The following is a 22,595-nucleotide window of genomic DNA, read 5'->3' as shown; positions in this document are numbered from 1 at the left end:
ACTAATCGTTTCTGTAACCTTTTTTTATGCACATTTTGGGATATTGCATAAAAAACGCTGGATGGAAACGCCAAGATGCGCATGAATTCTAAAAATGCGCGTAAAAACCTATTTGCTAAGTAGGATAAAATTCTTATCCGGTAAGAAAACGTGCATAAACTCGATGGAAACACTTTTACCTAATACATTACTTGATGCTCATCAAAAATTTGACATGTGATTTTGCGATCTGATAGCATAACTGGACCAACCAACAGACCGATCTCATTGCACAGCATCTTCTAGTTCCGTCATTTTAAAATGCTTAAGGAAAGTCTCAAAGTGCTTCATCATAATAAACTCCCATAACTGTTTTCCCAAACAGCAGGCTCTGAAAATAAGATAACACGACTGCATTTCGTCTGCGCGCTCTGAAGCTCGTAATTTATTGTATACAAGAATGATCATATGCTATAGCCTACAGTACCTTCTCCCATACTACAGAAAATTTATTTTTTATTCGTGATATTTAGCACAAGTTAATCAGGAAGTGACAATTTTGTTCTCTTCAACTCACTGGATGGTAACAGTGCTTTATTCGCAATTTTTTTTTGCTATATTCTAATTTTGCGCATAAGTTTAATTCATTTGGAAACACTGGCGTAGCAAGCAGGCGGGCACGCACTGCGCATGGGATTCTGTGTAGGAAGAAAAACTAAATAAAAAAAAAAGGTAAAAAATAATAAAATAAATAGTCCTAAACGAAATTTGTTTCACTTAAATAATTAACATATTATCAAACCAAAAAAACAAACCAAAAAAAAAAAACTGTGCGACATGTCTACACTGAGTTCTGGTTCATTTAGTGACCGCGCAGCAAGCTCAAGGAAACAGAGAAGGCTGAAAGCCCACACTTTTCTTTATTTTACGAAAGCTGTTTTTATAGTGAGTGCAAATATAAGTTAACCTTTTACAGTTCGGAATAATGTCTTATTCTTATCAGTGTGACCAAAAATGACATATTTTAAGTTGGTTCCGCTGTAAGGAAAAAAATTTAAGCGAAAGCGCCGAAGCCTCTAGATGTGGAAAATATTTGTAGCTATTCTTGCCGAAAGATGCACAGGTGCGTTTCAGTTTCTCTTTAAATTCGTATGGTTAGACTTTTGTATGGTGTTTATAACGAATGCCATTATAATTTGTGATTTATTTCATAATGTTTATTTATAAATTTGTACTATAATTTTGTAGCTGCTCATATTTTCTGATTTTTATGTTCGTCTGTCTGAATAGGCTAATTTAAAGGATTTGTCGACAACAACAGTTTTTTTTCTCTCAACACAATTTTGTCTGATATGTGTATAGCAGTTTTTTTTTAAATTCATGCATAAAATGTTTTAAAACTAGTAAGTGCGTAAATACGTTTTTTAACATTACATGCTTTGAAGGAACTTTTAACTGTAACTTTTCGGGTAGTTTAAATGTAAAACATTTGTCATGATCGGGGCTGTGGGTTTCCCTCAGCCACCTGAGGTCGCTGTGTTTGCACTGCACTCCTCTGATTGTTCACGTCTGTCTTGTCATTTGCACTGATTCACTCACAGCTGCTCACTATCTGTACTCTGTATAAGAACACTCATTCTTCATTCCGTTTTCATGGCTGCATTGTCTTCTGTCCTGTGTGTTATGTTGTGTTCTTGAAGATTCCTGGATTTTGATCGTGTTCTGGATTTTGTTATTTTGTGTTTCAGTTTATGTTTAGTTTTGTGCCGTGTTGGCCTTTTGCTTTGTTTGTTTATTTGTTTAATTAATAAATATCCTTTCCCTGCACCTGGACCCAGACCCTTCCCCTTCTTAAACGTGATAGAATGCAGCCATCCACAATGGGTCCAGCGGGGAAGAATTTTTTTTTTTGAGGCGGTGGTCGGGGCGGCGACCATTCCCTCTGCTCCCAAGACGGAGGGGTTGTCCTTTGAGGCGGCGTCGGCAGCGCGCTTCGAATATATCTACGCCTGCCTGGCGATGAATGCCCGTGTCGCAGAGGAGATGCGAAGGCGCCCCTTCTTTGCGTTGGGGGTGGAGACGGAGTTTCGTGGGAAGGCGGCGGCTTCCACTTTCTCTGTTCCTGACGCGGAGACAACTGCGCTCTCAGTCCCTGACGCGGAGGCGGCCGCGCTCTCTGTTCCTGAGGCAGAAACAACTGCGCTCTCCGTTCCTGACGCAGAGACAACTGCACGCTCTGTTTCTGACGCAGAGACAACTGCACTCTCTGTTCCTGACGCAGAGACGACCACACTCTCTGTTCCTGACGCAGAGACGACCGCACTCTCTGTTCCTGACGCAGAGACGACCGCAGTCTCTGTTCCTGACGCTGAGGCGGCCGCGCGTTCTGTTCCTGACGCTGAGGCTGCCGCGCGTTCTGTTCCTGACGCTGAGGCTGCTGCCCGCTCTGTTCCTGGCGCGGAGGCGGCCGCGCACTCTGTTCCTGGCGCGGAGACGGCTGCGCTTTCTGTTGCTGACGCGGCGGTGACTGCGCTGCACGGGCCTGGCCCGCCATCCCTCCCCCTGAGTTGCCTTCCTCCGTACCTCCTCCCTCCAGACTTTGGGAACGTCTGGGAGCCGTTCCGTAGGGAGGGGGTAATGTCATGATCGGGGCTGTGGGTTTCCCTCAGCCACCTGAGGTCGCTGTGTTTGCACTGCACTCCTCTGATTGTTCACGTCTGTCTTGTCATTTGCACTGATTCACTCACAGCTGCTCACTATCTGGACTCTGTTTAAGAACACTCATTCTTCATTCCGTTTTCATGGCTGCATTGTCTTCTGTCCTGTGTGTTATGTTGTGTTCTTGAAGATTCCTGGATTTTGATCGTGTTCTGGATTTTGTTATTTTGTGTTTCAGTTTATGTTTAGTTTTGTGCCGTGTTGGCCTTTTGCTTTGTTTGTTTATTTGTTTAATTAATAAATATCCTTTCCCTGCACCTGGACCCAGACCCTTCCCCTTCTTAAACGTGACAGAATGCAGCCATCCACAATGGGTCCAGCGGGGAAGAATTTTTTTTTTTGAGGCGGCGGTCGGGACGGCGACCATTCCCTCTGCTCCCAAGACAGAGGGGTTGTCCTTTGAGGCGGCGTCGGCAGCGCGCTTCGAATATATCTACGCCTGCCTGGCGATGAATGCCCGTGTCGCCGAGGAGATGCGAAGGCGCCCCTTCTTTGCGGTGGGGGTGGAGACGGAGTTTCGTGGGAAGGCGGCGGCTTCCACTTTCTCTGTTCCTGACGCGGAGACAACTGCGCTCTCAGTCCCTGACGCGGAGGCGGCCGCGCTCTCGGTTCCTGAGGCAGAGACAACTGCGCTCTCTGTTCCTGAGGCAGAGACAACTGCGCTCTCCGTTCCTGACACAGAGACAACTGCACGCTCTGTTCCTGACGCAGAGACAACTGCACTCTCTGTTCCTGACGCAGAGACGACCGCACTCTCTGTTCCTGATGAAGAGACGACCGCACTCTCTGTTCCTGACGCTGAGGCGGCCGCGCGTTCTGTTCCTGACGCTGAGGCTGCCGCGCGTTCTGTTCCTGACGCTGAGGCTGCCGCGCGCTCTGTTCCTGGCGCGGAGACGGCTGTGCTTTCTGTTGCTGACGCGGCGGTGACTGCGCTGCACGGGCCTGGCCCGCCATCCCTCCCCCTGAGTTGCCTTCCTCCGTACCTCCTCCCTCCAGACTTTGGGAACGTCTGGGAGCCGTTCCGTAGGGAGGGGGTAATGTCATGATCGGGGCTGTGGGTTTCCCTCAGCCACCTGAGGTCGCTGTGTTTGCACTGCACTCCTCTGATTGTTCACGTATGTCTTGTCATTTGCACTGATTCACTCACAGCTGCTCACTATCTGGACTCTGTATAAGAACACTCATTCTTCATTCCGTTTTCATGGCTGCATTGTCTTCTGTCCTGTGTGTTATGTTGTGTTCTTGAAGATTCCTGGATTTTGATCGTGTTCTGGATTTTGTTATTTTGTGTTTCAGTTTATGTTTAGTTTTGTGCCGTGTTGGCCTTTTGCTTTGTTTGTTTAATTAATAAATATCCTTTCCCTGCAACTGGACCCAGACCCTTCCCCTTCTTAAACGTGACAACATTGTCATGAATTCGTTGTAAATTACAAAATTCATTGTTATAGGCCTATATAGATGGAAGAATATTGTTTTAACATATAGTTGCATGTAACATTATAGTGATGTATCGATAAATATTAGACAGTGCATATGTTAACAGCCTACACGATTCTTTAAAAAATTCTCCTTTTGCTCAGCTGCGCATACAATCTTAGCAGACATGTCTGTGATCGGCTATTGTTCAGTGCTGCAAAAACATGCTTTAAAATATGTTTTAATATAGAACTTTATTCAAGTTAATGTTTTATATATAATTATATATAAATTATTATATATAAAAAGTGTGCCCCCCTATGAAAACGAAATGCCCCCCCAATGAAAATTTTCTGGCGACGGCCCTGGTAGCATGGCTGAATCCAGATCAGATTGTTGCATGTTCGAATCACGTCAGGTGATCTCTTCTTTACCTTCTGAGTATAAAGTCTAACATCAATAGTGTCAGCTAAGCTGTTCTTGATTTTCTAAGCCTGAGGTCTAATGTGATAAGCATTCCTGTCATTTTGTACTTTGACAGATCTGCATCTTGACGTGTTGCTCTTTTATATCTTGCATCACATCAGTTGATCTCTTCTTGACCTCCTAAGTATAAAGTCTACAACCCTTTACAGTGACTGATTTGCAAATTGACTCAAAGCACTTAACACACCTGATTCAGATTATTAGGTCATTCACAGAGAGCTCCATGAACTCAGCGTAGTGTGTCAAATAAAGGAGACATACAAAATTTACAGGACTGTATTTGCCAAAAGAATCATAAGAATAAATTATAGCTCTATTGGTTTCAATGGGTTTGCCATGCTTTTGGGAAATGCAGCCCAGAGCAGTGGGTCCCCAGACCAAGACTGAAAACCACTGGTGTTCTGTGACAGACCTGCATCTTGACCTGTCATTTTTTTGTATCTTGCAATACAAACTCTGAAGAAATCGTGGAAACATCTACATGCCAATGGGAATCACTTTGCACCCATAATAATGCACCAGGAAATTTAGAACGCCTCACCGCTTCAGCCTATTGGGGAGAGTGGGGCTGTGGAGGGGAAAGAAGGCTGCATTTTGTGTTGAATATATCAAGGTGGCTTAAGAAGGAAGCACCATATAGGTTTGCGAAGACAGTTCCTTCAGCTCTGTAAAATGACTGATTTGCATAGTGGTGCATTTTCACCACTGTTTCCAAGACTAAATAATAACTCTGATAATTTATCGCAAAAAATATTTTCAAATATTTCATTCTCATTACTCAGTAATTTTTCCATGGGTGCTCAATCATTTCAGCGCCTATGGCTGGTGCAACGGTAGCATGGCTAACTCCACGTCAGATGGTTGCATGTTCGAATGACGTCAGGTGATGTCTTCTTGACTTCCTGAGTATAAAGTCAATCATCAAGAGTGCTCCTACAGCCCTTTACCGTGACTGATTTGCAAATTGAATCAAAGCACTTAAGCAAGAAACACCAGCTAATTTTCTTGATCTTGTGGTCACAACGCTAGAGTGTCTCACTCCAGATCAGAAGGTTGTGTGTCCGAATCGCTTTGGGGTATATAACATTGGGGTGAGGTGATGTTTTTGAACTCATGAGCGTCAAGTCTAATGTAAGATGTTTTCTTTTTATAGTGTGTTATGATTAATTTGCATCTTGACCTTTGGGCTTTTTTTATTTTTATTTTTTTTACTGGCAGTATGAATGCTAAAGAAATATTGGTTCAGAGACTTCATAGCTGTATACCACGCATGGTCTGTATTTTTTTCAGTGACCTATTAACAGACTATAGCATTTACACTATTGTCCGGAAATTCTTTGCAGGAGTGTTGTTGATGCAGCAACGGTATTTTTGCTATATTGTATTGGCTCAATTAAACTGTTCTGTACAATGCCTACTGGGACAGCACAACATGCTGTCCAATCTAGAGAACGAAACTATTTGAAGAATGTGGTTAACATTCATGAGAAAATAAGTGTTCTTAAAGGCACAATATGTAGACCAAAGTTTTCGCCACTAGTAGTTGCATTTTCAAAACAATAATAAAGGCGAAGCTTGATATGATGATATGACGGAGAGTTGAACGATGGGAGATGTCGTTTTCATCATCCAGAGATGTATGGAATTCACAAATCATGTTCACAAATGAGGTGAGTTAATTTTTATATTACCTGTTCCTTCCAGTGAATAAATTATGCAGAGAAAGCGAGCAAAGAACATTTACATTTAATGCTGCCAACAACACTTATTATTTCTTATTTTTAGTTTCTACAAGTGGAAACCAAGGATAGTGTGGATGTGACATCATTGATAGGTGACAATGACCAGGAACGAGACATTATTTATGCCAACCGCCAATAAACTCCAGAAGAGCCATTATTTAAAACTGGAATTTACAAACCCTCTGAAACTTTTGGGATAACGTAACGTAAGTTTGAATATTTTATTACCAAAATCTTACATATTGTTCTTTTAACTGTATTAAATGTGCACTTGTAGTGTACCTCAAAACAGATAGTGGAACAAAAGGAAGGGATCTTCACCAGATACAGGAGTGTGTAGGAGATGAGAGAATGAGATTGGGTAGTAAGAAGAAAGATGATATTATTACAAGAATGAGAATTGGACATTCAGTGTTAAATTACAATTTACACAAAATAAGGAAACATGAAAATGACAGAACTTTGTGATAAATGTGGGAATCCAGAAACAGTAAAGCACATTAGAATGTTGTGCTTATGAAAGAGAAAGAATTCAACTTAGTCAAAAGGGAATAGACAAATGCAATCAAGAATTAATGAGGAATTGTTTAATTATTTAAAAGAAATATATAGAGAATATAATCACAACTTTTTTTGAGTGTGTTGCAGCCATAAAAAAGATAACTTAATTAGTAATGAAATGGAAGTCATACACAGAAAATATTTTATATTGGTGTTAAAAAAAAAACCCTAGGTTAAATTTTTTTTAAGAGGGCTGGCAACGGTTATATTTAGGGGTAATGGTTGGTTAGAAGAATATGTAAATACAAATTTAATGAACAAACAGTAAGTCTTTCCTGAAAGAAGTGTAAGAAGAAAAGGCGGTCCTAGGACTGTGGTTCTAGAACTGCAGCCTCCAGTATTGCAGGTTCCTGGCTGCTACTCGTGGCGTGCAATATGGCTCAGTCCGGTCGTACTATTATGTGATAAGGGGAAATTGCGTAACGCTGCTGGCCGGAGACCAGATTTCTCAGGTATGCTAGGCATATCTTTGCCCAATCATGAATCAGATAATAATTTTCTGATCTCAAATGTAAAATAAAATAGTAATAAATAATAAAAATAATGTCAATGACAGTAAATCCCACAAAGTCCCTGTTGTTGTGAAACATCCGGACTTCCCCCCGTTCCCAGCTCAGGTGGTGCCGTCGGGTTTGGAGCAGGAAGTGGGAAGTGGAAGACTGTGGTTGGGAAGGCTAAAGGCTTTTCTCTTCTTAACTATTATCATATTCTTTATACGCGTTATTCACTTAGGGAACGCTTGCATAAAGGAGGGCATCGAAGTACATCGTAAGTGTAAAGGCGTGATTGTTTTAAACGAGCGGATCAGAGGCAAAACGACCAAACCCTGAACGCATCGAAAACACGAGCGTTTATTTCTCAGCAATCCTCATTTATTCCGCTTTATTTCTTGTCGTTTGTTTGCATAAGATCATATTTTAAGTGAGCTATAGTTTGTATATTAAAACCAGTCGTGTTCGTCTGTATTTATGTATCGCGTGTACGTATACGTGTAACGTTACATACATCAGACATGTTTATCCACATATTGCTTTGATTCAGTAGTAAAGATATATGTAGAGATGACTAGGTCCAACGCCAACCGACGTATTTGTTGGTACCACCTAGTGGCCTAGATAGGCGCCTTCCTTACAGTGCGAGTTGCCACCCTAAATAGTAAGCAAAGAAGTGTAAATCTGGGATGTGTTCTCCTGTCTATCTCATATATGTGAAATGACAGTTTATGTGTACCAAATTAACAGACATTTGGTATTTTGAGAACATTTAATGACATGAATATTAGGTTGTGTGGCGTATAATGGTGTTACTGTGTTTTGTCAGATGTGGAAGGCAGCTGCAGGTCAGTCCGTCTCTGTTGCAGTAGATGATGGAGGAGATGATTGGGAAACTGACCCAGACTTTGAGGTTATAAACACTCTGATTTCCTGCGCATTACTTCTCAAGACATGCTCATTCATGCATTGTGTATATATAACTGCAGTCAGATCTTATTCTTGCTTATGTGCTGATGTCTCACTTTTTCCACCAAATACCAGAATGATGTATCAGAGAAGGAGCAGCGTTGGGGTGCCAAGACTGTGGCTGGCTCTGGCCATCAGGAACACATCAAGTAAGCTTTTTTTTTTTTCTTTTTTTTTTTAAGTCGGTTACATAAAAACGTAGATTTATTTTATCTCAATCTAAAAAAAAAATAAGACTAATAAACTCTAGTTGGTCAGTCTAGTTCCTAAGACACCATCTTAACGTAGAGGCTAGGTTTATGCAACTGGCCCCAGATTTTTACATGAACATGATGGTTATAATGTACAGAATATAATTTCCCTCCTGGATCCTCTCTTTTCTCAGTATTCATAAGCTTCGTGAGAGGGTATCATCTGAACACAGTGAACTGAAGCAGAAGGAGTTGGAGGGCATGCCCAAAGCATCTCACGGTTATGGTGGAAAGTTTGGATTGCAGCAAGATCGTATGGATAAGGCAAGATGCTTCTCTCTTATATTCACTTCTTTAGAAAAGGGAAAGTAGTAGAGATGCACCGATCGATCGGCATCCGATCGCAATCGACCGATAGGGGCGCTATCGGTTTTGATCGGAGTTCTCAAAATCGATCAGAGCAGGCCGATCAGATGACGTTTACAACAACAAACAGCCGCCAAAGCACGCATTCCCACTTCTCAGACTAGGTTCTCCTAATGGGCGTGGGTTGCCGGTATGGGTTTTTTACAACGTGTCCGAGAAGGACAACAAATTTGCCGTTTGCAAGGTGTGTGCAAAGGAGATACCCCGAGGAGGAGTGCTACAAAAGAATTTCAACACAACGAGCATGATACAACATTTGAAAGTTTCTCACATTAAGGAGTATACCAAGTTTACAAATTAAGCTTCTGATAAGGCAGAGAAAGAAAAAGAGCGTGCATGTATATGTACAGGGTGCGATTTGCCGGGGGGATGGGGGGGATTTCCTCCCCTCTGGTCTATGCATCCCTGCCTCTGCTGAATTATTTTTATCCATGGTGGGGATAAAACGTCCCGCGAAGCCGCTCCTACATCCCGATCTAAATCAAATTATTCGTGATACGCGCTTTGAAGTTGAATGTTCTGAATCAAATGATTCGCGATCCGATTGGAGCGCTTCGAAACAGTGAAACTTTTTGCGACGCAGTGGTTTACTGAGTTCCCAAAAAGCTCCATTGATACTTTGTTCACCTTCTCTATGAAATGTATTCTTTGTTTGAAATTAAATCATTACTATTAATAGGCCTAACTTACAATGTTTTTATTAAATTGTGACCACATAATACAGCTTCCGTCGTATTAAAACATTTCATGACCTGACACTCATTATCTGGTTCTTGCCTAAAAAGACGGGTATATAATGCGCGTTGTTATCAGATTACACTAACAGTTTGGTCAACCTCTCCCTATGGAGAGAGAAAAAAAAGTTTTCAAAAGCATCCCCCCCTCTGTTTTTTTCACAAATTGCACCCTGTATATGTATGTGTATATGCATATGTATGGCATATTTATTTTATTTTTCCACAAAAAGCTTGTTGCTAAACTCTAAATTGTGATTCTAAGAAAGAGCCTCCCGAGAGTTAAATGTTTATTATGGTGCACGTGTGTTTTGCACATAATAATTTTTTTATTTTAAGATTTAACTCCTTTTTCCACAGAAAAACTAAGGTTCATAGTTTACAAATTGTGTCAGCTCTAAAAGAGTGAAATGTTGTGTTGTACACATAATTACTGCCAAAAGACAGTTTAAGATAGTAAGCAACACTTACTCTATGTAAGCTGAGTCCAAGTTGTCTATGAGAGTCTCGAGAGTGTTCAATATTGAAATTTGCCTCAGCCTGCAATAAAACTGGTCAATTCATGATACTTTCTCATTTCCTACTTTTTATACTAATAATTAGGGATGTAACGGTATCAAAACTTCACGGTACGATAATACCTCGGTATGAATGGCACGGTACGGTATTTATTGAATCATTTACAGGAAAAACAAAACTAATGAAGAGACTCGAAAAAAGTGCCAGAAGTGTTTATTAAACAGTTTACATGAACACTGAACATATCAATGGCATACAAATTAGCCATCTATCTGTAAACTTTGAAACAGAAACTTAAATTTTTCAATTTTAGTAACAAAAAAATATTAAAGCATGTAAAAAAACAGTCAAATCAGTTTAGCTGAATGAGTTGTCTGAATCTAGTTGTCTGCTTGAAATAAGATTTTTTTTCTTACCCCATTGGCAGATTATTTAGCTTGTTTTAAACAAAAACTCACTTAATTTTGACTGGTTTTTACTAAAAACAAGACAATAATTTTTACTTGTCTAGAAAATCCTTCTTGATTAAAGAATTTTTAGATATTTTGGCTGGAAACAAGACAAAATTCTAAGTAAGAAAAGCATTTTTTGCAGTGCAGTAGGCTCTCATGCCTTTCTTTCGCATTAAATCTTTATTAAAAACAATCCTTTAAATAACTTTTCTACCTGGACAAGTGCATCTATTATGCTGCCTAGTTTATCTAAAACTGCACCTTTCCTTATTTTAAACCTAGCCAAAAAGCCACGTGTTGACTGTGAAATTTATATGCATTCATGGTACATTTCCGTGTCAATCCATGTTCATTTTTACAGTGAACAATGCACTGTAACATTAATTCAGCGCAGACAGCGCAGCCAAAAATAGACTCGGTCACGCTGCCGAAACGATCGCTGCACTGCTGCAAAGGCACCACTTCTAGGACGTGCTGCCGGAGAGCAACCGCGTGCAGTGTGAACGCTCTAATCCGTTAACATGGGTGCTGAAAAGAATACGTAACGCATACGCACTTCAGACGGAGCAGGTTCGACCATTTCCATCTCTTTTCCTTGCTGCTACAGTCTGTAGCGATAACAGACCGCAAAGGATGATGGCCACGCCTGGGCTGATGGGAAATGTAGTTCCCGCTACCTCCCGTTCGCTCCATTCGCCTGAGCAAACTTTTCTCAGAAGACCTTTTGTTTTATCGAGTCATGCGACCACGGTAGTATCGAAAAAATTTGTTATTGCGGTATGACGGTATTTACAATACCGTTACATCCCTACTAATAATACAATGTCAATGTTTGTACATGAGACAACAATATTGAAGAATTTATGGATTTGACGCTGTGATCGGTAATATCGGGATCGGCAGATACTGCTTTTGGTGATCGGTGATCGGCCCCCAAAATCCAGATCGGTGCATCTCTAGAAAGTAGTCCACCTCTTACTCTTGCAGGGATGTGTTTATTCAAAAAGCCTGTTTTATTGTGTGGTGTGACTTTTTTTTTTTTTTTTTTTTTTACAAAACTCCATTTACAGTGGAGTATTTGACATGTTATTTTATGTGCTGTCAGTCATAACTCATGGCAGGATTTGTTGTAGATTCTGCCTGCTAGATCTGTTAAAAAGTCTGTACTAAAATTTAGAGGATTTCACACTTTTGTTTTTTGACACTGGGCAAAATGATTAAACTTATTAAAGTTCCAGTAGAGGACAGAAGAAATTACCAAACCTCACATGTCAGCGTAAGCTGTGGTACTAATGAACCCCACCAATGTTCATGTCAGCTTTGTTCAAAGTTTTTCAAAATGGTTATTTTCATACATTTTGTTTATATGTTTTGATTGCATTGAGTATTTAAAACAATTATAATAGTTCATTAACTCAGAATGAGAAGAATTAAAATAAGTTTTTCATATTTGAGCCAGTAAAGATTAGCATTCTTTAGTTGTTTCTTAAGAAACAATTCTTCACCCATGGCTTAAAGTTGGTTGATCATCTTCCTTTATACAGATTATAATATGATTATACCACAATATATCGATTAGATCTAATTTTCTCAGAGTCTTGTTGGATAAAAGTCCATAGATTTATATAATGTAGATATTACAATGGAGACCCCATCTTTTTTTGTTGTTGTCATTTTATTCCTTAATTGAATCACATGTTTTATTTGCAGTCTGCTGTGGGACACGAATATCAGAGCAAGCTGTCCAAACATTGCTCCCAGACTGACACCTCAAAGGGTTTTGGAGGTAAATTTGGAGTGGAAGCTGACCGTGTCGACCAGGTAAATCATTAGATTTTCTGTGGACAGTTGAATGTTTCTTTTGTCAGATTCACATTCACTGATGTGATGTTTTCTTGCAGTCTGCTGTGGGCTTTGAATATGCTGGAAAAACAGAAAAACATGCTTCTCAGAAAGGTGGTTCTTTCTTTCTATCGTTGATATATCAAGAATATTTTTAAGATTTGCTATTCAACTGTTCATTTTTTGATGTAGAACACTATGGCTTTAGCAGTAAGAGCCACTCATGTTGTTGATCCTTCAATGTGCCAGACTATGCCACCGGGTTTGGGGGCCGCTATGGCGTGCAAGCAGATCGTGTGGACCAGAGTGCTGTTGGCTTCGATTATCAGGGGAAAACAGAAAAGCACGAGTCACAGAAAGGTGCCTCCCTGCTTCTTTGGCCTCATAAACGTCTTTGTGTCCATATGTGGCATATCGGGTTGTGTTATTAAAGTTTTATACTTTTTAAATCTACAGATTATGCCAAAGGCTTTGGTGGCAAATTTGGAGTGGAGACGGATAAAGTGGACAAGAGCGCTGTGGGCTTTGAGTACCAGGGAAAGACTGAGAAACACGAGTCTCAGAAAGGTTTTTTTATGCTTCACTATTTGACTTGTTTAACAATACAGATTTCCAAAAGTTTTTAGTGTTTTTTTTTTCTTTTCTCCCTTGATAACATGATGTCTTTGTTTTTTGGTTTGTGTAAGACTATGTAAAGGGTTTCGGAGGTAAGTTTGGCGTTCAGTCGGACCGTCAGGATAAATCTGCGGTGGGATGGGACCATCAGGAGAAACTGCAGCTGCATGAGTCACAGAAAGGTAAAAAGCACACACTACCATGGGGTTGTCCTGATGCGTTAACTATGTTTTGTAATATGAAACGGGTTAAAGTTGTTTTCATGCATTGTAATTACAAGGTCTGGAATGTTACAGATTTTCTGATGGTTTATTAATTAATCTGGTGTTCTGTCATTTTTGACTGAAAAATATATATATTTTTTTATTTAATTGGAATGGTACGAAACTTGGTAAAGGTTTTTGGATTTGCTATGTGATCACTCCAAAAAAAAAAAAATGTACATGATCGTTAAAAAAATAGTCACACATGTGTTGTTTGCTATCTAAAGCATTGGAAACAAATGGGAAGCGAATTTCATCTAGTGGAAATGTTTGGATGTTTCAATCTGACTGAAAGCTCATTTTTTAAAATATAAACCTCAAATTTGGAACACAACTTGTTCATGATGACTAAAACTGTTCCATAATTTCCATTAAACTCAAAAGATATTGGAAAAAAAGGTCCAAAAAAATTTGTGTGTTTGATATTTAAATCTGTACTCCAAAGCATTTATGGTTTAATACAGTTTATGTTGGAAATCTGGAAATTTCATTTTCAGGTCCGTGTTAAAAAAGGGGTGAACAGGTGATAAATGGATCATAACTATTCCATAAATATAAGTTAGTATGATAAAATCCCTTAAAAACACAAAATATGAAATAAAAAAAAATGATCATACTAAAATACATTGATAAAAGTACTTTTATTGAAATAAAAACAAAATTCTGTCGTTTCTGACCACCACACGAACAACACCAGAGGGTTAATGTTTTCACAGTATAAATATTAAAAGGAATAGAATTCATATACAAAAAATAATGTAGTTTGTGAATTTCTTCACTTTTACTGCACCAATGCAATGCATTCTAGTTAAACTCTCTAAATCTCCTGGCATGACGCCTCCAAAACTCTGAATCAAATGCATGTCTACAATAACGAAGTAACCTATATTGTAAGGCTGCTCCACAACTCAGTTCAGATGAAGTACTACGTGAAGAAGAGTGCTTCCTCTACAGCAGTCATTCCCTCAAATATCAGTGGGATGATTGGCAGTGTATAAAGTCTAAAGAGACAAAAAATAAAAGCTTCACTGTGTTCTTTTACACATGAACACTTTGTTTCGATCTTTCTTGACTATAGCCAGAACATTCCTTTTTATGCTTCCTCTGCCTTTTCCATCAGATTTCTACCACAGCAATCTTTCAGATGCTGCATTATTACCTTGAATCCTCTACACCCAGCCTCCATAGGGTAAATGAGGTGTATTTTAACTTCTTCCTCTCATGGGCTGCTTCTATGCCGCCTTCTCATGGGATTGTAAGCTCAATTATGAGGACTTTCCTAGCTGCTTTTCACCATAACACAGTGTCTGGCCTTAAAGTGGTTGTGCCGATCTCAGATGTAAAGTTTAGCTCCTTGCCGAGGTCGACCTTTGTTGCCCAATGACTTCCAGCTGTCAGGCTTGATCTGGAAACCATCTGGACTGAATCAGTGAACTTCCTCTGAGGAGCAGGGCAGTGTTTGCTTGCCTTGATGTACCTGAAGTCTAGGTTAGCCTGACTTTATCTTTGAAATGAACATTTGACATATTCTGAATGGAGAGATTCACAAAAGTACCATCACTAATCAGGTTTCAACTTTTATTTTTGTTTTTAATGCATTACAAACTTAAATTAGTGGAAGGTTTTCTTTACAAACATAAGTGGGTAAGTAAATGACAGACTTTACATGTTGTTTCAAGCCTGTATTACTGTCTTTTTTGTGGGACCAAAAAGAAGATAACAAACAGACAAACCAAAAACACTTCTCAGAATATATTGTGGTCCACAGAAGAAACACAAACAGTTTTAAATAACTGAATTTGAGCAAATAATGACTAAATGATTATTTCTGGGTGAAATATTCATTTACATTCACTCGACATGCATATGCAATAAATCTCCATTTTAACTGTTTGTTTTCCTCCATTATTATAGATTATGCCAAAGGATTTGGAGGAAAGTATGGTGTGCAGAAAGACCGAATGGACAAGGTACAGTTATCAAATCATTACAGTTAACACAGAGATGAGAAACTTGTTCACATTTTAATGTTTTTTGAACAAGAAAGGTTGTGAAAAATGTGTGTGCATTCACTTCCTGTTTGAGAATGACAGTTGTTGCCGGAGGGTATGTGTGTAGAGTGATTGCTGTTGTCATTGCTTTTGTTATCAGAGCGCCGGCACGTTTGAGGAGGTGGAGAAGCCAAGCACGGCATATCAGAAGACCCGTCCTGTTGAAGCAGGTCAGAATAAAGATGTGCTGGTGCACATGCTATAATAACAATTTCTGAAAGTTTATAACAAACTGTGCTCTCTTTAGCTGGCAGTAGTGCTGGCAGTATTAAGGCTCGTTTTGAGAACATTGCGAAGCAGAAGGAGGAGGAGGACAGGAAGAAAGCAGAAGAGGAACGCACCAGACGACAGGCCAAGGAGAAACAGGAGCAGGAAGAGGCGCACAGAAAGCAGAAGGTGTGTTTCTGTCCTACCCGTGAGTCAACACACATCTATGTACACTGTGTGCATAGTTATTAGGCACGTTGATATTGTGGATATATTTTTTTTTTCCCAAGCACATTTGACCAATTCCAAACCACATCAATCTTAATAACTACTATTCATTTTGTATTTAATTATTTATAAGTGATATATAATTGTCCATGAAGGCTGAAAGTGAACAACTCCTTATATTCAGGTGTGCAGAATTATTAGGCACATTTTGAAGGACCAGCACCACATCCTCTTTTAGCACTCTTTCAAAAATATATTTTCCAGAATCTGGCAGTAAGTTTTAAGAGTTCATTTTGGTCCATCTCTGCAAGACAGACATTTCAGGATAGAGGGTGGACTAAAACTGAAGTCCCAAAACTTACTGCCAGATTCTGGAGGATAAACTCGAAAGAGTGCTACAAGAGGATGTGGTGCTGGTCCTTTAAGAGCCACTCTCAACTCATCTGTCTATAAAGCCTATAAAAAAAACAGTCTCCATGTATTTCACAACACTTCAGAATGTTATTCTTATTAATTGAGGGTCATTTTTTTTTGTGCCCAAGCAAAGTCTCTGAGAACCTGACACATTGCACTTCTGGAGACTCCAGGTAGGTTGCAGTTCTGGAAAATGGAAGCGCTGGAGACTAAATGGTTCCTGATGGTTTCATATCTAATTCTTAACATTAATTCTTACTTTTCTCCTCCACCTGTTTTTTCTGACAATACAGACGCAATGAGCGTTTTTCAGTCCGGTGGTCATGCTTTAACTTTGCAAATTCCAGTATTGCATTAGTATTGCATCCTTCTCATGGGCATTTAATAGTTTTTGACTTTTCAGTCTGAGGTAAATCTCTTTTTTGGCTTATTTTATCTGTAAAAGAAAATGTGCCAAATAATTCTGCACACCTGAATATAAGGAGTTTTTCACTTCCAGCCTTCATGGACAATTATATATCACTTATAAATAATTAAATACAGAATGAATAGTAGTTATTAAGATTGATGTGGTTTGGAATTGGTCAAATGTGCTTGGAAAAAAAATGACCACAATATCAAGGTGCCTAATTGTGCACACAGTGTATCTATTTGCTGTAAACAATATGTTACTCTAATATTAGACTCTTATATTTGAGCTGAATTTGGTCTGAAATGAATACAATTTCTTCTCTGAATTACCATACCACCAAAATAAAGAGAAGACAAGATGGCAGCAGAAAGGACATTTTTTTTATAGTATTTACTGTGGAGACAGAAACCTTAATGTTGTAGTCATGAACACTTACTAGACATTCTCATTGTAGTGTTTAATGCTAAGAGTCTAAACTAAAAATCTCATTGAGACTGGACTAGTTGGTAGAAGCTCCCAATAAATAAAGTTGTGCTGTGTCCTTTCTGTTTATTTCTGGCGCCCTCTTGTGGACTGTTAATTTAAAAGTCTTCACTGATTTTCTCATCTAATAGAAATGGCTTCTTTGGAGATTATTTACATTTTGTCATTTAGCAAACGCTTTAATCCAAAGCAATTTAAATGAGTACCATAGAAGCAACCAAAACCAAGAAAAGAACAATAATATGAAAGTGTTGTGACAAGTCTCTGTTAATCTAACAGGTAGATAGAATAGAGAATGCTAGTGTTAAAGAATAGAGAGTGTTAGTGTTAGAGGGTAAAGTGTAGATGGAAGAGATGTGTTTTAGCCATTTTTGAAGATGCCAGCTACCAGGAGGGAACAGTATAATGTGCCGTTTGCTTGCAAAATGCAAACTTCTGGAGGCCCAAAAGTAGTGAGTTTAGGTAAAGGGTTGCAAAGCCAGTGGTTGTTTTGTAGGCAAACACCAATGCCTTGAATTTAAAGTGATCAGCTATTGGTAGCCAGTGCAAATTGATGAACAGAGGTGTGACTTGCACTCTTTTTAGCTCATTAAAAACTACTCTTGGAGCCGCATTCTGGATTAGTTGTAGAGGTTTGATAGAACTGTCTGGAAGACCTGCCAAGAGAGCATTGCAATAGTTCAGCCTGGACAAAACAAGAGCTTAAACAAGAAGTTGTGCAGCATTTTCAGAAAGAATAGGCCCGATCTTCTTAATGTTGCATAAAGCATATCTGCAGGACAGGCAAATTGTACAAAGCAATTCTAAACCTCCTCCTTGAAGTGCTCTTTCTAGTTTCATTATTAATACAGTGCTTAAACCTGACTGCTGAATCCACTTTTAGTAGTGCTTGTCACATAAGCAAACAATTTGTAAAGCTCATGAAATGTGCCCATATAGTAGCATTTCGCCTCATTTAAAACATTTCATTAAGCAATTTTGAACACCTCTGCACTAATGTGTCCTTTAACAAGGTTTAGGTCTTTTTGCTGCTTATGTGTAAATGCCACCACTCTTAGAGGGCGACTGAAGAAATCCATGTGCTGTGAATTTCTATAGTATGAGGATGATGGTTTGTATTGTATTTGTCAGGTGGAGCCCGTCAGTGAGGCGGTGGAAAACGGTGCAAATGTGTATGAGGTGGAGCCGGTCTCAACAGAACCCACATATGAAGAACCAGTCCAGGAGGACCTGTACCAGAACCCTGAGCAGGACGACCAGTACCCGACCCCAGGTGCGCTGACACATCCTGACACCGGTGCGTTAAAACCACACATCATAACTTTCCACTGAACAAAATTTAAATAATGTGCAAGTACATAAATACGTAGTATGTAAATCTGAAATGAAAGGCAGCTATAATAGTTTCTACTTTTTTACCCTATTTAAATTATATTAAGTTATTAAGTTAAAAATTATCCTGCCCTTTCCAAGGTTTAGAATTGCATGGGTAGGTGTTTCTCTTCATCAATATGAATAAAGGCCTCCTGTAGTGAATTGATGCATTTTTGTAAGAAAAATATCCGTATTTAACGGATACACTACAGGACGAGGTCTTTATTTACCCTTTTTTTATTATGGATAGATGCACTTTATTGGACTTGTTTTGGACCGATGAAGAGAAACACTTGCCTATTCAATTTTAAAGCTTGGAAATGCTAGGATAATTTTTAATATAACAGGGAATTAATTTGTCTGAAAGAAGGAAGTCATATATGCCTAGGATGAGGATTTTTGGTTGAACTAAACCTCTAAAGCACAATTCACTTAATCACCAAAACCACATTCCTTCCAAAACAGCATTCACTTGTAAATTGACGTTTTATGGTTCAGCTGTTAAGTAAACAGTGTTCCCTGATGTAGATTTAAGTGTAAAGTCCTGCTCTTGCCAGGTTTGTGCAGATGCGTGTTTTCACAGTTCTCTATTGACATTGGTGTGCGTTTCAGGTGCTCAATCATATGAGTATGGAGAGGATCTTGGCTTGACTGCAGTGGCTCTGTATGACTATCAGGCTGGTGAGTGAACAATCTGATTTTGAGTTTACAAACTGTGGCTCAGAAGTAAGATAAAAGTATTGCAGAAAAATGTAACAGGCCATTTGTACTTTGTCCACGAAATATTATATATACAGTTGTGTTCAAAGTAATAGCAGTGTAAAAAAGTGAGTAAAGCTCAAAATCGTTATAATAACTTTTATTTCAATACACACGAATGCAGTGGGATCACTGCAAATTTTATTTTAAATCAAACATTTATCAAATTGGTTATTACTTTACTGAAAGTGAAGAAAAATAAATATTAGGCTGTCAAAAAAACAGCAGTGTCTGCATTTTTCTTTACAAAGTAAAGAAAACATTTTCTGTATAAACTGAAAAAAGCTTGTAGATTTAGCTTTCTTGTGAATCACTGAACTTATATTTAGTTGTATAACCAGAACTGCTTCACATCTGTGTTGCACGGAGTCTATCAACTTCTGGCACCTTTAAACTGGTATTCCAGGCCAGAACGATTGTACATTTTGAAGCATTTGATATCATTTTAGCTGAGCAGCCTATCACGTTCTGCACTTCTTTATGTTTTTTCCTCTCTTATCAACATTTTAATCAAAGAACGCGGTTCTTCTGAACAATGTCTGTAACGACCATTTTACAGAGATTTTCAGAAAGAAATGCACAGTACAACATTTGCTGCCTTCAACCTTAAATAAGGGCAACTTTATGGCACCAGTTTTTTTTCACAGAATGATTTACCTCTCTAACTGAACTCCACACTGCTATTATTTTGAACATGCCCTTTTCAATTATTGATTCAATTAAACGGAATCAGCAGCATGCATATCATGACTGTTGGGTCTGTTAGTTACTCTAGTACACCTGCTTGTAAAGTTTTTGCCATGTACAAATATAATTTCTACCAAACACGGTGATTGATCTGGTTAGTGATGTTGGACTGCTATTATTTTGAACACAACTGTATGTCTGAACCTGTATAAAAATGTGTTGTGAAGAGTTTGAAATGTGATTATTTATTTATTTTTTAACTATTGAAGCTTGTGTTTGCTATGGGATAAAAACAAAGATAATTGCCATTATTTATTTATTTATTTATTTTGATCTGACAATTCTGATATTTTGCTTGCAATTCTGAGAGAAAAAGTCATTATTGCGAAATATAAACTCAGAATTGTAAAATAAACAGTTACATATTAATTTTCTTTTTTTTTTCTTCTGTGGTGGAAACCAATAAAAGTCAGAATTGTGAGATGTAAGCTCGCAGCTATGAGTTTATAACTTGCAACTCAAAACAAACAAACAAAAAAAGTAACTAAGTGAAATACAAACTTACAATTGTGTGGGAGGAAAAAAAAGTCAGAATTGTGGGATATTATTTCATTGCTGAAATAAGCTTCTGTAGTGTACTGTACAGCATAAATATAAATTATATATATATATATATATATATATATATATATATATATATATATATATATATATACACACACACACACACAAACACAGGGGTGCACATAAGTGGTCCGCAACCAAAATAAGAAAATGCGCTGTGTAAATAAGTTCAAAGCGCATTTGCGTACCGACATGGTTGCAGCTGTTAATGTACTGTAATACTGCATAAGAATTTCTATTCAAACTAAAAGCATAATTATTGGCTATTCGCTGCCATTTTCAAAGCACAATGAGAAAACTTGACATTTCATTCACTGATGCTCTTCACTGAACACTCTACTGAAGGTCGTCCACGACTCTGAGCACCTTTCGCATTACGTACTTGCTGGCAACCTGCCAAAATAAAAGCTTGCTAATTTAGGTTTGAAAATGATGAAAATTCACCAAAAAAAGTAAATATTATCGTTTTATTTAAAGTTATTTAAGTTTACAATAAAATAATTGTATTTTTATAACTTTTTATGTTTATTTTTGTTTATTTAAAAAAAATGTTATTTTATATTAAAATATATATTTAATTATGTTTAATGGGTCACACCAAAATCTCCAGGTACTCTTATGAGAACCAAGCTAAAAAACTTATGTGCACCCCTGTATATATAAATAAATAAATAAATACATCTATATATACTGTGTTTCATTGTATGAAACGTGTTTCCTACAAGAAGCAAGTCATGTAAAGTGCCTGTTTTTCTCCAGCGGGCGATGATGAGATTTCCTTTGATCCTGACGACATCATAACCAACATCGAGATGATTGACGAGGGCTGGTGGAGGGGCGTGTGTCGAGGCGCATACGGACTCTTCCCAGCCAATTATGTTGAAGTTCGACAGTAGACTCACTCCATGCACTCTTTCAATGGCAGACGTCACTGAAGGATACATCTGCCTTTGATTTCATGTTTTCATGCTTCCAGTCCATTATCAGCCCTGCTTTTTTTTTTCACTGCATCATCGTTGAGCGTTCACTGGTCATTCTGTTCCCGGCAGCTCAACTCTCACCTCCTATTTTATGTCAATAGTCCTCAGTACGTGCTTACGCTTTACTGGATCCAGCTGCCATTAGAGATTTTATGACACTTCTGAGAGAGTTTATTCACTCACATGTACATCAGTGAGTGAAATAAGAAATAATAGACCAAAGATCTGAGATCTTCTGGCTTGTTTTAGAGAAATAATATCATTTGTCATGCACATGGGTGGTTTCTTTATGACTTTTAAAGTTGCCTCTGAAATGAACTAAAAGCATTCATATTGTGTCTTTTTGCAGTGTTGGAATAGGGAGCAACGCAATTGAGATGTTTTTTAAATATGAATGATCATAATGATTGCCATAATACATCACTGCTAGAAATTCTGTCTTGCGTCTGTGTACAGGATGAACAGACATTCCATTGCAGTGTTTGAAACCATTTATAAAATTCACTTTGGTGGTATTTGAAGGGTTGTGTATTAAAATCAGATGTTAATGTCTTATGTGGCGTGAAACAATATGTATGTCTGATTTGCATTGTCTCATGTGCTTCTGTGTTCTGATTTATCTGTTTCTGTGGGGGACTTGCTGTCGATGTGCTGGACATGGTGGCAGATTGATGTCAATCTTTCTGTGAGTGCATGACATTTCTGTTTGTGGCCGCTGAATTATAGTGAACGATCTGGTGTCATATGACAATCCACAGAGGTGCAGTGGAGATAATACAGTATAATGGCTTAGCAACAATTAATGACATAATCTGTGTTTTGCAATTTTAGTTAAGTAACCTTTTCAACAAATTATCTATACGTATCTATACTGGCTCTCGTTACAGGTCTGTTTTATAAGAAATATCATTTAAGAATAAAAAAATAAAAGTAGTATTGTTAGCATTTTTTTCACAATCCATTATGCTGACA

The 22,595-nt window shown here is 38.4% G+C and overlaps 1 protein-coding gene across 2 annotated transcripts; it reads left to right on the top strand.

Moving 5' to 3' along the window:
• Positions 1–7,535: 7,535 nt before the first annotated feature.
• Positions 7,536–22,556, top strand: cttn (cortactin). 2 transcript variants are annotated; one of them, XM_073849942.1, is made up of 15 exons: positions 7,536–7,670; positions 8,223–8,306; positions 8,438–8,511; positions 8,748–8,877; positions 12,395–12,505; positions 12,586–12,640; positions 12,776–12,886; positions 12,983–13,093; positions 13,213–13,323; positions 15,319–15,374; positions 15,556–15,625; positions 15,703–15,851; positions 18,331–18,472; positions 19,186–19,254; positions 21,403–22,556. In XM_073849942.1, exons 2-15 carry the CDS (start codon positions 8,223–8,225, stop codon positions 21,537–21,539), a joined length of 1,410 nt encoding a protein of 469 aa, XP_073706043.1. In that variant the 5' UTR covers positions 7,536–7,670; the 3' UTR covers positions 21,540–22,556. The 2 variants fall into 2 exon arrangements, with proteins under 2 accessions (XP_073706043.1, XP_073706042.1); XM_073849941.1 differs by having other exon boundaries at positions 18,331–18,496.
• Positions 22,557–22,595: the final 39 nt, after the last annotated feature.

Source organism: Garra rufa, chromosome 11 (assembly GCF_049309525.1).
Source record: "Garra rufa chromosome 11, GarRuf1.0, whole genome shotgun sequence".
Classification (NCBI taxonomy): domain Eukaryota; kingdom Metazoa; phylum Chordata; class Actinopteri; order Cypriniformes; family Cyprinidae; genus Garra; species Garra rufa.
The sequence above is the reverse complement of the archived record's forward strand: the minus strand, read 5'-3'. Positions and strand labels throughout refer to the sequence as shown.